General features: G+C 36.2%; 1 protein-coding gene across 3 annotated transcripts in view; it reads right to left on the reverse strand.

Annotated features, from left to right (window-relative positions):
• Positions 1 to 15,198, reverse strand: part of NID2 (nidogen 2) — a 117,351-nt gene that overhangs the window by 34,366 nt on the left and 67,787 nt on the right. For 2 of the 3 annotated variants that reach the window (XM_051977941.1, XM_051977942.1), the window contains exon 12: positions 6,749 to 6,868. The exons of the other annotated variant lie outside the window; for it this stretch is intronic. In XM_051977941.1, the coding sequence (XP_051833901.1) occupies positions 6,749 to 6,868 (120 nt within the window). The remainder of the gene's footprint in view (positions 1 to 6,748; positions 6,869 to 15,198) is intronic. 3 annotated transcript variants of the gene reach the window in all.

The following is a 15,198-nucleotide window of genomic DNA, read 5'->3' on the forward strand; positions in this document are numbered from 1 at the left end:
TACCAACACAATATCTTGCTGATTTCATCAGTTCTTACCAATTGATCAGCAGTTTATTGTTGAACATTTCCAAGAGTGTGTTCTATAGGCAATTCAATGTATCCAAAATAGAACACATTATCTTTTCCCAAAAAACTATTGCAATACTACAAGTGGGAGATGATGAGTCTGTACCAGCTTGGTGGCTTTGAATGTGGAGAGATATAGGTATAGATATGTGTGTGTATATATATATATATATATATATATAAATAGATGTCTATAAATCTTGGATGACAGTGAATTCAAATAGACAAGAAATAGGTGAACTTAATTCAGGTGATCTTTACATATGCTACACATATACAGGGCTGAGCAGGAATTTCTTAGATGATATGGATTTGCCCTCATAGTCACTATATAGGATGAGAAAAGTAGTAATGGGGCATAATCTCAAAAATGATAATGATATCTGTTAGAATCCAAGGCAAATTGTTCAACATCATTATTACACAAATTTATGCTCCAACCACTGATGCCAAAAAAGCCAGTCACTATGGAGTTCTATGAAGAATTTGCAGGATGTTTTAGAAATAACATTTTTAAAAAAGGATTTCACAATTCATCACAGGGTTTTGGAAAACTAAAGTAAGAAATCAAAAGATAATTAAAATAATTGCCAAATTTGTCCTTGGAGTACAAAATGTGTTTTGACAGAGACTATCAGTTAACTCACTAGTAATAGCAAGCACTCTTTTCCAACAATCCAAAAAGAAAGTATATACATGGATATCATCAGATAGTCAATATACTTTGTAGAAAAGTAGAGAAGCTCCAAACAGTTAAAACAAGATTTAGGGTTGACTTTGGCTCAGATCATAAGCTTCTTTTTGCAAAATTTAGATTTAATTTGAGAAAGTAGGGAAGAACAGAAGGAATGCCCTAAATAACATCCCACACAATGCATATGTGTACATATATACATACATATATATTTTCCCTTTATAGATGTGCATATCATCAATCACCTATATAATGTTATGAAAATAAAAATGGCAAAACTTGGCAAAAGGCGGAAAATTCAGGGTGAATAAAAATGAGGAATAAAGATTGTACTGATTTTGTGAACTTGGAAGACTGAAAAGATGGTGGTACATTGAAAAGCAATAGAGAAGATGGGAAGAGAGACTTAGGAGGAAAGATAATGAGTTCTATTTTGGACCTGATGAATTTGTGAATATCATAGCTCATCAAGTTTGAATTTTCAAATGTTTAATTGGTGATCGTGAATTTCATATATACATAAATCATCTCTATAGTTCAAATATTTGTTTTCAAAATCTTTAGCATTCCCTTCACCAAAGTTGATTACAATTTGTTCACCCATTATTATTCAAATTATAAGTTATTTGAAGCTTTACTAAACTGATTCTCAAATGACCATGTATCAAGCTCATATTTGAAGCCTTTCTAAATGACAGGAACTAATTGGATTGCTTGCCTAAAAACTCTTCCCAGTTTATACCTTCTGAATCCAATTCTCCCTGTGCAGCAAGAAAACTGTTCAGTTCTGCACACACATATATTGTATCTAAAATATACTGTAACCTATTTAACATGTAAAGGACTGCTTGCCATCTGGGGGAGGGGGTGGAGGGAGGGAGGGGAAAAATCAGAACAGAAGTGAGTGCAAGGGATAATGCTGTAAAAAATTACCTTGGCATGGGTTCTGTCAATAAAAAGTTATTTTAAAAAAATAATAATTAAAAACTCTTCCCAGTCTAAAATATCCTCTATACTGCTACCAAAGTGATCTTTGTAAAGCACAAATCTTCCTTGTTCAATAAACTCCAGTAGATCATGATTACTTCTAGGATCATATATAAACTCCTTTATTATGCATTAAAAGAGGTACACAATGTGAGTTTCAAACTGTTTTTCTTTCTTTCTTTTTTAGTTCAGCATTATATTTCCCTCCTATTCTTTGTAAAATCATTTTTGATGTTCTTTTAAAAATTTTAATTTTGAGTTCTAAATTATCTCTCCTCCCTCCAAAAGCTCCTTAATTGAGAAGGCAAGCAATTTGATATAGTTTATACATGGACAGTGATGCAAAACATTTCCAAATTGGAAATTAGTATGGCAGAAACTAGGCATTGACCCACACTTAACACCATACACCAAGATAAGGTCAAAATGGGTTCATGACCTAGACATAAAGAATGAGATTATAAATAAATTGGAAGAGCATAGGATAGTTTACCTCTCAGACCTGTGGAAGAGGGAGGAATTTATGACCAAAGAAGAATTAAAGATCACTATTAACCACAAAATAGAAAATTTTGATTACATCAAATTAAAAAGTTTTTGTACAAACAAAACAAATACAGACAAGATTAGAAGGGAAAAAATAAACTGGGAAAACATTTTTACAGTCAAAGGTTCTGATAAAGGCCTCATTTCCAAAATATATAGAGAATTGACTCTAATTTATAAGAAACCAAGCCATTCTCCAATTGATAAATGGTCAAAGAATATGAACAGATAATTCTCAGATGAAGAAATTGAAACTATAGACATATGAAAATATGCTCCAAATCTTTATTAATTAGAGAAATGCAAATTAAGACAACTCTGAGATACCACTACACACCTGTCAGATTGGCTAGAATGACAGGGAAAGATAATGCGGAATGTTGGAGGGGATGTGGGAAAACAGGGACACTGATACATTGTTGGTGGAATTGTGAACACATCCAGCCATTCTGGAGAGCAATTTGGAACTATGCTCAAAAAGTCATCAAACTGTGCATACCCTTTGATCCAGCAGTGTTTCTACTGGTCTTATACCCCAAAGAGATACCAAAGAAGGGAAAGGGACCTGTATGTGCCAAAATGTTTGTGGCGGCCCTGTTTGTAGTGGCTAGAAGCTGGACAATGAATGGATGCCCATCAATTGGATAAGAGTTGAGTAAATTGTGGTATATGAATGTTATGGAATATTATTGTTTTGTAAGGAATGACCAGCAGGATGATTTCAGAGAGGACTGGCAAGACTTACATGAACTGATGCTAAGTGAAATGAGCAGAACCAGGAGATCATTATATACCTCAACAACGATACTGTTTGAGGATGTATTCTGATGGAAGTAGATCTCTTCAATGAAGAGAGCTAATTCAGTTTCAATTGATCAAGGATGGACAGAAGCAGCTACACCCAAAGAAAGAACACTGGGAAATGAATATAAACTGCTTGCATTTTTGTTTTTCTTCCTGGGTTATTTTTTACTTTATGAATCCAATTCTCCCTGTGCAACAAGAAAACTTTTCAGTTCTGCACATATATATTGGATCTAGGATATACTGTAACCTATTTAACATGTAAAGGACTGCTTGCCATCTGGGAGAGGGGGTGGAAGGAGGGAGGGGAAAAATCGGAACAGAAGAGTGCAAGGGATAATGCTGTAAAAAATTACCCTGGCATGGGTTCTGTCAATAAAAAGTTATTTTAAAAAAAGAGAGAGAGAGAGAAACATTTCCATATTAGTCATGTCATAAAAGAAAAATAGACAAAAAAATTCCCTGAGAAAAAAAGTTTTTTTTTAAAGTATGCTTTGATCTATATTCAGACTCCATCAATTCTATCTTTGAAAATGAATAGTATTTTTCATCAAAAGTTAGTCCTTCAGAGATGTCTTATATCATTGTATTCCTGAAAATAGCTAAGTTATTCATGGTTGATCATCCTACAATATTAATGTAAATATAGTATATTTCTCTTTGTATCAGCATTTTCCTAAGAGCATTCTGCTCATAATTTCTTATATCACAATAGTATTCCATCATAATTTATGTACCACAATTGATTCAGTCATTCCTCAATTGATGGGCATCCCCTCAATTTTCAATTCTTTGCCACTAGAAAAGAGCATCTATAAATAATTTTGTACTTCTAAATCTTTTTCCTTTTTTTTGATGTTTTGGGATATAATACTAATAGTAATATGGCTGGCTCTATGCATGATTTTATAGCTCTTTGGGCAAAGTTAACAATTGTTCTATATACTTTGAATCAGTCACAACTCTACTATGCATTAGCATTTCATTCTTTCCACATGCTCTCCAACATTTGTCATTTTCCTTTTCTGTCCTATTAACCAACCTAGTAGGTGTGAGGTAGTAACTCAGAATTGTTTTAATTTGCATTTCTCCAATCAATTGTGATTTAGAGTATTTAAAAAATTTGGCTATAGATAGCTTTGATTGCTTCAAGTGAAAAACTACTTTTATCTTTTGATCTTTTATTATTTGGGGAACAGCTCTTATTTTTATAAATTTGATTTAGTTCTCTTATACATTTGAATAATAAGGACTTTATCTGAGACACTTGCTTCAAATTTTTGTTCACAGTATTAATAACTGTACTTTCTAATGTATTTTCCTCCATTCTATTTCTCCTTTATTATATTCTCTTTTTACTCTGTTCCTTCTCAAAAATGTTTTGCTTCTGACTGTTGCCTATCCCAATCTACCCTCCCTTTTAACACCACCACTGCCCCCCCTCCAACTTCCTCTTATTCTCCTTTCCTCTAGAGTAAGACGATTTCTATACTGAATTAGATGAACCAATTGAACTAATTCTGATAAGAGTGACATTGCAGTGCTTCCCACTACCTTCCCCACTGGTCCCTCATTGTAAAAGCTTTCTTGCCTGTTTTTTATGAGATATTTTACTCTATTCTACCTCTCCCTTTTCATTGCTCATGTGCATTCTTTCCTCACTCCTTAAATTTAATTTTTAAGATAAAATCCCGTCATATTCAATTAAATATGTGTGGCCCACCACTGATGCTATTGCAGCTCTATTAGCAGCTCAACAAAAAGATTCTTATGAGTTACAAGTATCATCTTCCTATGTAAAAAAATTAACTTTTTAAAGTCCATCATGATTTCCCTTTCCTGTTTCACTTTTTATGTTTCTTTTGAGTTTTATATTTGAAAGTCAAATATTCTATTCAATTTTGCTCTTTTTATCAGAAATGCATGAAAGTCCTCTATTTCTTTGAATATCTATTTTTCCCTGGAGGATTACCTCAGCTCTTGACTGCTTCAAAGCTCATTGAATTTGATATTTGATGCATTTCAAAGAGTGAAAAATGCTTCTGCACTTAATGCTGTCTTAGCACTTGTAGGAGATCATGATGCTCCAATTGCTTGTGAGGAATAGAGGGGCAGATAGAAGGATAGTTCCTGCAGGACCACGTGCCTGCAATAGTTTCTCAGCTCCCAAAACAGTAGTCCTGGAAAGGGTCTAGAGCAATAGGCATGTTTAGCAAGAGGAGAAATAGCAGCAGTGGCATAAGCAGCAGTGGCAAGAGTCCAGGTGAAAGCAGCAACAATGGAAGAGCAGTGGAAGCAGGGCTCCTGGGAGCCCTGTGTCCCAGCAGCCAGAGCTCTGAGTGGCAAAGGGTATGGGATCATACCTTCTGTCTCCACATCCTCCTGCCCTTCCCAGAAATTTGGACAGCATGATGTGGGGGAGAGCATAAAGGTTGTGGTTCCTCTTAGAATGTGAGTTGGGTCAAGAAGGGAGGAGCCTGGCTGGACTGAACTGGCTTGTTTCTCTGCAGCTGGAAGCCCCACTTGCCCCTTTGGGGAATTGGAGTGGGAAGGAAGAACCTTGATACAATAATACAAGAAATAATCAAAGAAAATTGTTTTGAAGTGATAGAACAAGAGTAGAAATAGAAAATATTCATCCATCATCACCTCAAAGACATCTTACAAGAAAAACATCTAGGAGCATTACTGATAAATTTTGAAAACCCAGATCAAAGAGAAAATTTTAGAAGAAACAAACAAATTCCTTCATCCCCCTTCCCTACTATTCAAATATCCTGGTGCTACACTATACACACAATAACAAGGATCAGGAGTAAAATTCATTAGAAAAAAGTAGGGCTAGTATTCATTGATCTCAAAGTCAAACTTAAAGATTCAATAAAGACAGAAATCTACATTACATATCAATCATAGTAATACTATTTACATGGATATCAATGTATATGATAAGCATATGCATATGTAGGTTTGGTGCATGTGCATATAAATATTTATGTGTATATGTGGGCAGTTGTGTATATACATGTGTGTATGTATGTATGTATGTGTATATACACAAGCATGCACACACATACACAAATATATATGTGCTTAACTATAGTCTGATTGGAGGAAGTGGAGAGATGTAAGGGAGAAAAAAGAAAAAAGTTAAAAGTGCATAGCAGGAGCAGGTAGGTGGTGCAGTGGCACCAGCCCTGAATCAGGAGACCTGAGTTCAAAATCTGACCTCAGATACTTAACACTTCCTGGCTATGTGACCCTGGGCAAGTCACTTAACCCCAATTGCCTCAGGGAAAAAAAAGTGCATAGCAAAGAACAACAACAAAATACAATAAAGCAAAGAAAAGATGGGCAATTGTGATAAGCTTTCTTGAAATGGAAATTTATTATTACATATTTTGAACGCTCCCAGATGTACTGCTGGGAACATGACTAGGTATTTTTGTGTTTTTTTTTTTCCTTTTTCTGTCTTTCTTTTTCTATTTTGTTTTTTCTTAATCCACATTAGTTTTAAATAAATAAGAAAAAAGAATGTAAGGATTTGTATTATCTTCAATCTCAAAGCATAAGGTCTATAATGTTATTAAAAAAAAAACAAAAAACTAAGTTTAATACTCCAAAGCTTTTCCAGTTTCTTAGGGCTTACCAGGAAAACACTGAAATCCATCCCCATTGTAGCCAGGTTGGCAGTGGCAAGAGAAGGAGCCAGGGACATTATAGCAGGCAGCAGCAGGGTGACATCTTTCTTCCATACATTCATCGACATCTGCAGACATCAGGAATGTGAAGGAGCAAAGAGAAAGGGGAAAAAAAATGATAACTTCCTTGTATACTGTCTGCATGATAATTTTTGTACTGGAATGGGCTTCAGAGAACTTCTTCCAATTATTTTATCTTATAGTTAGAGAAACTGTGGCCCAATTTCTTGCCTAAGGTCACATTAGGAGAAAATTATTCTAAGTTACCTTTATATATAGGGACCTGGCTTGGAAGCAAATAAGCATTCGTACAGCCTGGCCTTTGTGTCAGACAACCTATGTGTTACAAATATTATCAAATTTGATCTTCACAACAAACCTCCAAGATAGAAGGTAATCATCTCCATTTTACAGTTGAGGAGGTTGAGGTAGACAAAGGTTAAGTGACTTTCCCAAGGTCATATAATTGGAAATGTCTGAAGCCAGATTACTCAGGTCTTCCTGATGATAGTACTCTACTCACTGCACCACCCAGTTGCCTCATGGAACTATTAATTTCAGAATTTTTAAAGAAATATTTTAAAGATTCTCAAGTAACTGGCAGGAGATATTTTAAGGTAGACTTACTAAGGTAGACTACTCTTTTTAGAGAAAGAAAAGCTTAATTAATAGCATTATCCCCTTAAAATTTAAATGAAATTATAAATTAAAAATCCTGATGAAAAATTTAATTCTTACTTATCACATTTAGTTTCTCTCTTTTTTCTTGCTTGAGCTATTTTATTATTTAAATATCTTGACTACTATATTTGTTCAGTTGTCCTGTGTTTCTATTTTCTGGGGTGATTGTAAAGTAAAAAATTGCTCACACCTAATTTTCTTTGTAGGAATGCTTCAAATATTTCTTTTCAAAAATTGGAACTCTTTTTTTTTTAATAATACACTCAGGTCTACAGGATATATATATATTACTTTGATTTGCATCCTGAGCTGATTTACTCTTCACAGCATATTATTCCATTCAATTTCTCATGGTGCAATGTAATTTTATAATAATTAAGCTTCTTTTCCTTTATATTTGAAGATATTTCTCCTGATTGTTTTCAGAATCTGTTGTTTATCATCAGAATTGTTAAATTTAGCCACTACATATCAGAGTTTTCATCCTAGCATTTTTCTTCCCCTTCTTGAAGCTACTATGGATTCTTTCAACTTGATCTTTATTTTCTATATTCAGATTTTACAGTTTTCTTATGTCATTTCTTGCATTGTGGTGTTGTTTTTGTTTATTTTTTTTAACTTGTCATGTTCTTCTGAAAAATCTCTATGCATCTTATACCTGAGATCAATATATTTTGTATATTGTATAGAGATCATGTTTTCTTTTAAAGTCAATATTTTATGCCTCTCTTCCTTCAGATTTCCTTTTCTATATTGACATTCTCCAGCAGCCATTCTCTCTCTCTCTCTCTGTCTCTTCCTTCCTCTTTCTCCTCTCTTCCCCCAAGCAAGTTTTGCTGTTATGAATTCAAGCTTTTTCTGTTCTATTGATTATTTATGCTGTGCAGGTCATAAATTCTTTTTTTTTAATAGCTCATTTATCTGTAATGTTCTTGTTTGGTTTTCTGGAGTTCTCTGAGCAGCCTTCCTTTCAGCAGAGTAATCACCATGAGAATAGCCAAGTATTAAAAGTCCAAAAGTTTTTATTGTCTCCTTCACCTGGTGCTCAGCTAGCTTCCTCATGGCCTTCAGAGGGGACTTGGTTTCAGTGGAAAAAATGCAGGAGGACAGGCCTGCCATCTCAGGGTGTGAGATGGGATGAATGAATCTGTTTCTCAGTCCCCCAGGAGAGCCACCAGGAGCCTAACAGAAGATGGAGTGAATCTCTCTCCTTGGCTCCGAGAGCTTGAGGAACTGCCTCCAGTCCTTTGTCTTTTCAGCACTGATTCTGGCTGAGGCTCCCAGCTTATATGCTCTATACTGAGTATAAACCAATCATTACATCATTTGGAAGCCATTATTTGTTGTAAGATTAAATCAATCATACTGAACTTAGAGAACTATTAATCACCATGCTAAACTAGATAACCATTGTCTCATCAATTACACTGACAACACCCTATAAGAATCTTTGTTTCAGAGTTCTGGCCCATAACATCTCCCACTTTCTTTTGTTTTAGAACAAAAGGTGCTCAAACTCTTCCTGACTTCTCAAGGAGGTGAGAACCCCAAAAAAGGAGGTGACCACACCTTCCCTGACTCCTCAAAAAGGGGTGAAAACACCAAAAAAGGAGGTGATCATGCCTTCCCTGACATCTCAGGGAGAGGAAAACATCAAAGGAAATGGGAGAATCAAACCAGATTAGTGGGTTTCTGAAGAGTCTCAATTGAAACAGGTATACATAAATCCATTAACATGGGAGGTATTACATAAGCACATACTACTACACAGGCTAGTAGTGATTAACAAACAACATGAATCAACATGATGAATTACATATGTCCATAAGTCCTAGAAATAATCCAAAACCAATCTATTGTCCGTTACTTCATGTGTCTGAGAATCCAATGATTCCTGCAAGTTTTGAAGTTCTGCAACAGTCTTATCAACAATTTTTCATCTCAGGCAATCCAATGATTCCTGTAGATTTTAGAGTTCTGCAACAGTCTTATCAACAATTTTTCATCTCAGGAAATCCAATGATTCCTGCTGGTTTTGAATTTCTGTAACAGTCTCATCATCAGCCATGTTCTTTCAGTGTCTGATATTTCTTAGATCTTCTCCTTTGTTTCAAGGTTTTATTCCCTTTTTCTGTCTCTCTCTCTCTCCAGGTGCTCGGTGGCATCCATCTAATTCCTTCTCCTTCTGTAGAGATACAAGTAAACCCTTTCCCCCAAGCAGTTAACCTATCTAGTCCTTTCCATTCACCACTTTCTAAATTTCTCCTCATCATCTGGTAATTACATTGGAGCTGCTCATTATACTGGAGCTGCTTGCACTGGACACTGCCCTTCTGTTGGGTTAAAAATCCTACATTCTCCCCAACTATAATCCCTTTCTGCCATCTGATTGCTTCTCTGCTGATTGATCATATCAGAGTCCTGAACCTCTAAAGACTCTTTGGGTGTAACCCTGGCTGCCATCATGCCCCACTTGTATTTTGTTTGAGATCTTGGAGCTGGGCCCCGCCTCTCGTTTCCCTGGAGGAAATAGTCTGAGGCCCAGTGGAAGCCTTTGTTGCATTTTGTATACAGTGTTTTGGGTTTTATTCTCTCACTCTGTCTTCTCACTCTATCTCTTTGCCTACATTGAGCTTTCAGATGCCCTACTTACCACACTGAAAGAATTGACAAGTCTCTCTGGAATTCCCTTGCCAAGAAAGACTTTGTCTTCCCATGGTCTGCATCATAGCCTGGGTATAAAAGACAATTGTGCCCATTGTGGCACAGCATTTTATGATCTGCTCTAAAGGAGCATCTTTGTGTAGTCCCCATATAATTCTTCTAAAAACCTCATTAGCATTTTCTTTAGCGAGTTGTTTGATCATTATTGCTATAGCTGCATCTTCTCCAATAGTTCTTATGATAGCTCTCTACAGACATCCCACAAAATCAGCAAAGAGTTCATTTGGACCTTCTTCTATTTTTGTGAAGGCTTTCCCTCGATCTTGCTTTCCTGGGAGGGAGCCCCATGCTTTTATAGCGGCAGCAGCAATTTGCTCATATGCTGCAATAGGGTAATTAATCTGTGCTGAAGTGTCTGCATATTGACCTTTACCTGCTAGTTGGTCAAAGGTGATTTGTATATTAACTCCAGTTTGCCTATTTCATTGGGCTTGCATCTTACAGAGTTCACTATACTCTGAAAGGCACAATAAGTTTTGTCCAGGCTCTAAACATGTCCTTGATATAGATTTCCAATCACTAGGGGTTAAAATTTCATAAGCCAAATTCTCTAATATCATCTTAACATAAGACAATGTAGCCCCAATAAAGAGCACAACCCTTTTTTAAAAGCTTTAATTTTTTCCAGATTAAAAGGAGTGTATCTTCTCCTTTGTTGACCTGAAGAGTCAAACTCTTCAATAACAGGATATGCATTTATCAAATCAGATATATCCTGTCCTTCTTTTTTAGCTTTAACTAATGCCTTTTGTAATCTTGTCATAGACTGCATCATGGGTGGTCCTGATTGTGTTACTGCCCCTCTCCCCCCTTCTTCCTCCACCCATGAAGGGTTAATTGAGGGGAGTAAGTCAGGGGTTGGAAATTGTCTTAATGGTTCCTGTTGTGAAGCACCATTCTCCTTAATTTTGTCAGAATTGTACTTAACTCTTTTCTTGTCTAATTCTTCATCCTTTTCACCTAGTTTGTCTGGATCTCGCCTCCTCTTCCTTCTCTCCCCCGTCCCACTCTTTCTTCTTTTTCCTTGTTCTATAACATATAATTTCCTAAAGCCAATTGTATTAAGTTATATGTATAAAATATTTCTTTGGAAATAGAATCAGGGCCATTATCACTGCAATATTCACATAGTTGCTCTCCTACTAATTTCCACTCATCTGGATCTAATTCTTTTTTCTTAGCGAACCAAGGAAATGTGTATTGTAATATTTCAAAGAGTTCAATGATCTGAATCCAAGTTACCATCAAGCCTTGGTTTTTTATCAGTCTAACCAAGCTTTTGACATATTTTCCTTGAGGTGGAAAAGAAGGCTCCTTTCTAAACATCTGTCCCATTTCAGCTGAAGCACTAGTTTAGCCCTTTACAAAGTTTCCTTCTTGCCTATTTTTGTACTTACCCTAATTTCTGGGTCACAGATATAGGTTCTTAGTCCCACGTTTGGATGCCAAAATGTAGTGTTCTTATTTGGTTTTCTGGAGGTCTCTAGAGCAGCCTTCATTTCAGTTCATTATCCCCACAAGAATAGCCGGGTGTTAAAGTCCAAAAGTTTTTATTGTCTCCTTCACCTGGTGCTCAGCTAGCTTTCTTATGGCCTTCAGAGGGGACTTGGTTTCAGTGGAGAAAATGCAGGAGGATAGGCCACCACGGTGGTGTGAGATCAAGTGAGTCTGAGTCCAAGGGTTTGTGCTTCTGCCGCCAGCCACCACAAAGGTGGAGAAGGGAATGAATCTGTCTCTGCCTCCTTTGGCTGTGTTGTTTCAGTTTATATGCTCTACACTGAGTATAAACCAATCATTACATCATTTGGAAACCATTATTTGTTGTAAGATTAAATCAATCATACTGAACTTAGAGAACTATTAATCACCATGCTAAATTAGATAACCATTGTCTCATCAATTCCACTGAGTTAACACTTTGTAAAAATCCTTGTTTTAGAGTTCTGGCCCATAACATTTATCTTTTAATCTATTCAGAAAAATATTACTGTGATAACATGTTTTCTTGGAAATCTACAATTTCCTCTTCCCCAACAGATTTGATTAATTTTCCTTTATCCTGTAATATTTATTCATAAATATTGGGATTGATTTACCTCATCTAGAGGGCATATTTCCTCGTAACTATCTTCCACATTGGTTCATCTGTTTATGTTTAAGTTTGTTATTGTTCTGTTTTGGTTTGTGTGTTTGTGATTCTTTGGATGCAATCAGAGTTATGTGATTTTTCCAGTTTCACATAGGTCACAAGTATCTGAGGTCAAATTTGAACTCAAGTCTTAATGACTTTATGGTCAGTTTTTCTATCCAGTGTGCCAATAGCCCCTATGCTTAAGGGTTTTAAACAGTTTTCTTTTTCAACAAAAAACAAAAAAGTTTTCTTTAGGCTTAAAATCTGTTCTTCTTTTAATTTGTTTTCTTCGCATGCTTAATTCATTGATCTGCTCTTTTCCTCTTTTATTGACAATATTTGAATTGACATTTAATGACAAAATTTTCCCTTAAGTACTGCTTTGGCTGCATCTTAGAAATTTTGATATGTTGTCTATTATCATTATCTTTAATAAAATTATTTGTTTCTGTGATGTTTGATCCATTCTTTCTTTATCATTAGATTATTTAGTTACCAATTAATTTTTAATCTATGTTTCCATAGCCCTTTATTGAAGATCATTTTTATTGTCTTATTGTCTGAAAAGGGTACATTTAACATTTCTGCTTTTCTGCATTTGACTGTGGCATATTTATGCCCTAATAAGTGGTCAGTTTTTTTGAAGGTGCCATCTACAGCTGAGAAAAAGATATGGTCTTTTCCATTCCTATTAAATCTTCTCTATGTTATATCTAGCTTTTCTAAATCTCTGAGGATATGTGTTATTGAATTGAATTCAATTGAAGATCCCTGCTAAAATAATTTTACTACCTATTTCATCTTGCAACTCATTTAACTTTCCCTTTAACAATTTGGATGTATGTTACTTGTTTATTTTTCCAGACTAATTCTTAACTTTGAACTTTATATTAAGTTTTTGCTCTGTTATTAAGATCTTCAGGCTCTTTTGTACTATTTTCAGAGTTGTCTATGAATTTTGAAGTTGGTGTTTCTAAGGGGTGCAATACAAGGAGAGAAATGATTATTGTTCCCTGGCAACTGATGAAGGAAGCCCCCAAACTCCCACTCTTTCTTTAGGACTTTGGGGGGAAAGCTTGGAAAACTTCCTTGAGAAGCTCTCCCCTGAGAGACTCTCCCCAGGGAATCAAGATAAAGTGATTTCATTCTGTTATCTGGGTGGGACTAGCTGTGTCCAGGACCACTCCTACTTATCCCCAGCTAGAGATTTCTATCCAACTCTGAATTGGAGATTAGTTCAGGGACACTCATTCAATTTGCTTTATTCTGATTCCAACTCAAACTGCTCCCAATCCCCACCAAGAGCTACCCATATAACAAGCTTCCTTCAGCTCAATTCCTTGCCCAGGGCCAAAAGCAGAAATCATGCCAAGGAACCTCACTCTCCCCTTGGCATAGCTGCAACCCTCTGCCTGCTGAAAAGACATTCTCTTTTCAGCATTACTCCCCCTTTATCTCTCTCACCTATTTCCCTAATAGGACCCTATTTATCTCTCTGTTAGGATTTCTCTACTAGAAACGTTCTCTTTCTCTGCTAGATCTTTACTTCTCTGTAGGGACCTTGCCACTTAGAAGCCAGTCTTCCTAGCAAAGGCTAACTTCTCAATGCCAAGTGCCAATAAAAATTTCTTTTGCCAGTCTAACTTTTTGGGTTTGTAAATTTATTTACGAAGGACTGAGCCAACCAGAAGGGGGTTCCCACAACTCCATGCCCTGCACTGAACCTCATCACAACCACAAGCAGTGCAGCTTTACAGTACCCCTGTTGATACTACTCCTCTGATCCCCCTATTCTCTTGAGAAATTAAGCGATCCTTTCTGTCCTGGAAGTGTGACCCAGAAGCTGATATAGGCAATGGGGCTGCCAAAGTCCATACAACTAGTGGTAGCAGAGGGGCTCTCTCTAGACTCTGACCAGCTGCTCAATTCCATAACCATCTCTAACTTGAGAATTTCCAAAGCTGCTGAGCTCCTGCTGTCACTTCCAATGCCCATAGCTTATGTTGCTTCTACATGTGCTCTAGGCCAGCCCCCACCCCAGTGTCACCTTCTGATTCCCTAAATTCTCTTAAGTTGGAAAAAATATCTCTCTCTAACCTTTTGTTGGCTCTTCCACTTCAGATTGTGATTTGAGGAATTACATTATAACTGCTCATAGGGGAATGATGAGTAAGCTCAGCAACTTCCTTTACTCTGCTCTACTTCTACTATTTGGTGCTATGGGCCAGAACTCTCAACTTGAAACAAAGGATTCTTAGGAGTCTATCTCAGAAACTTCTCACATTCCCAATCTAAGAACAACAATTTGTCTGATTCTGAATAGACCACTCCTCAATTTATTACTGTCAGATAGCTTCTGGACTCAGAATAGGCCCAGGAACCAAACTCTTGAGGCAATAGTGATAATTTTTTTTAGTGAAAACCAAATTCTGGAAACCATTCCTGAGCAGTAGGATTAGCGTGTCTATGATAGAAAACTAGATAAATGTCTCCTTTGGTTTCTCTGCTGAATTCTCTTAAAACTCAGTCCTCTTGTAATAGTTTACAATTATAGTAAATTTTGCCCCTTGACTAGGAAATGGATTCAAGTCTGCAAATTCTTTTGAGACACCCTGTGACACTAGTCTGGGACCCCAAACTTTTAGGGTCCCCTTCTAAACCTCAACAATTGCATAGCATCTTATTTCATACCTGTCTAATGCATTTATCTTATAATATTGTATATGTGTTAGTGCCATCCCCCTATTAGATTAAAAGCTCTATGAGGGCAGGATCATGTTTTATGTAAACTTTGTTTCATGCGTAGTGCTTTGTACACAGTAGGCGTTTAACAAATATATGCTAAATAGAATTTCTGAATTA

The sequence above is a fragment of the Antechinus flavipes genome, chromosome 2, assembly GCF_016432865.1.
Source record: "Antechinus flavipes isolate AdamAnt ecotype Samford, QLD, Australia chromosome 2, AdamAnt_v2, whole genome shotgun sequence".
In the NCBI taxonomy this organism is placed as follows: Eukaryota; Metazoa; Chordata; class Mammalia; order Dasyuromorphia; family Dasyuridae; genus Antechinus; species Antechinus flavipes.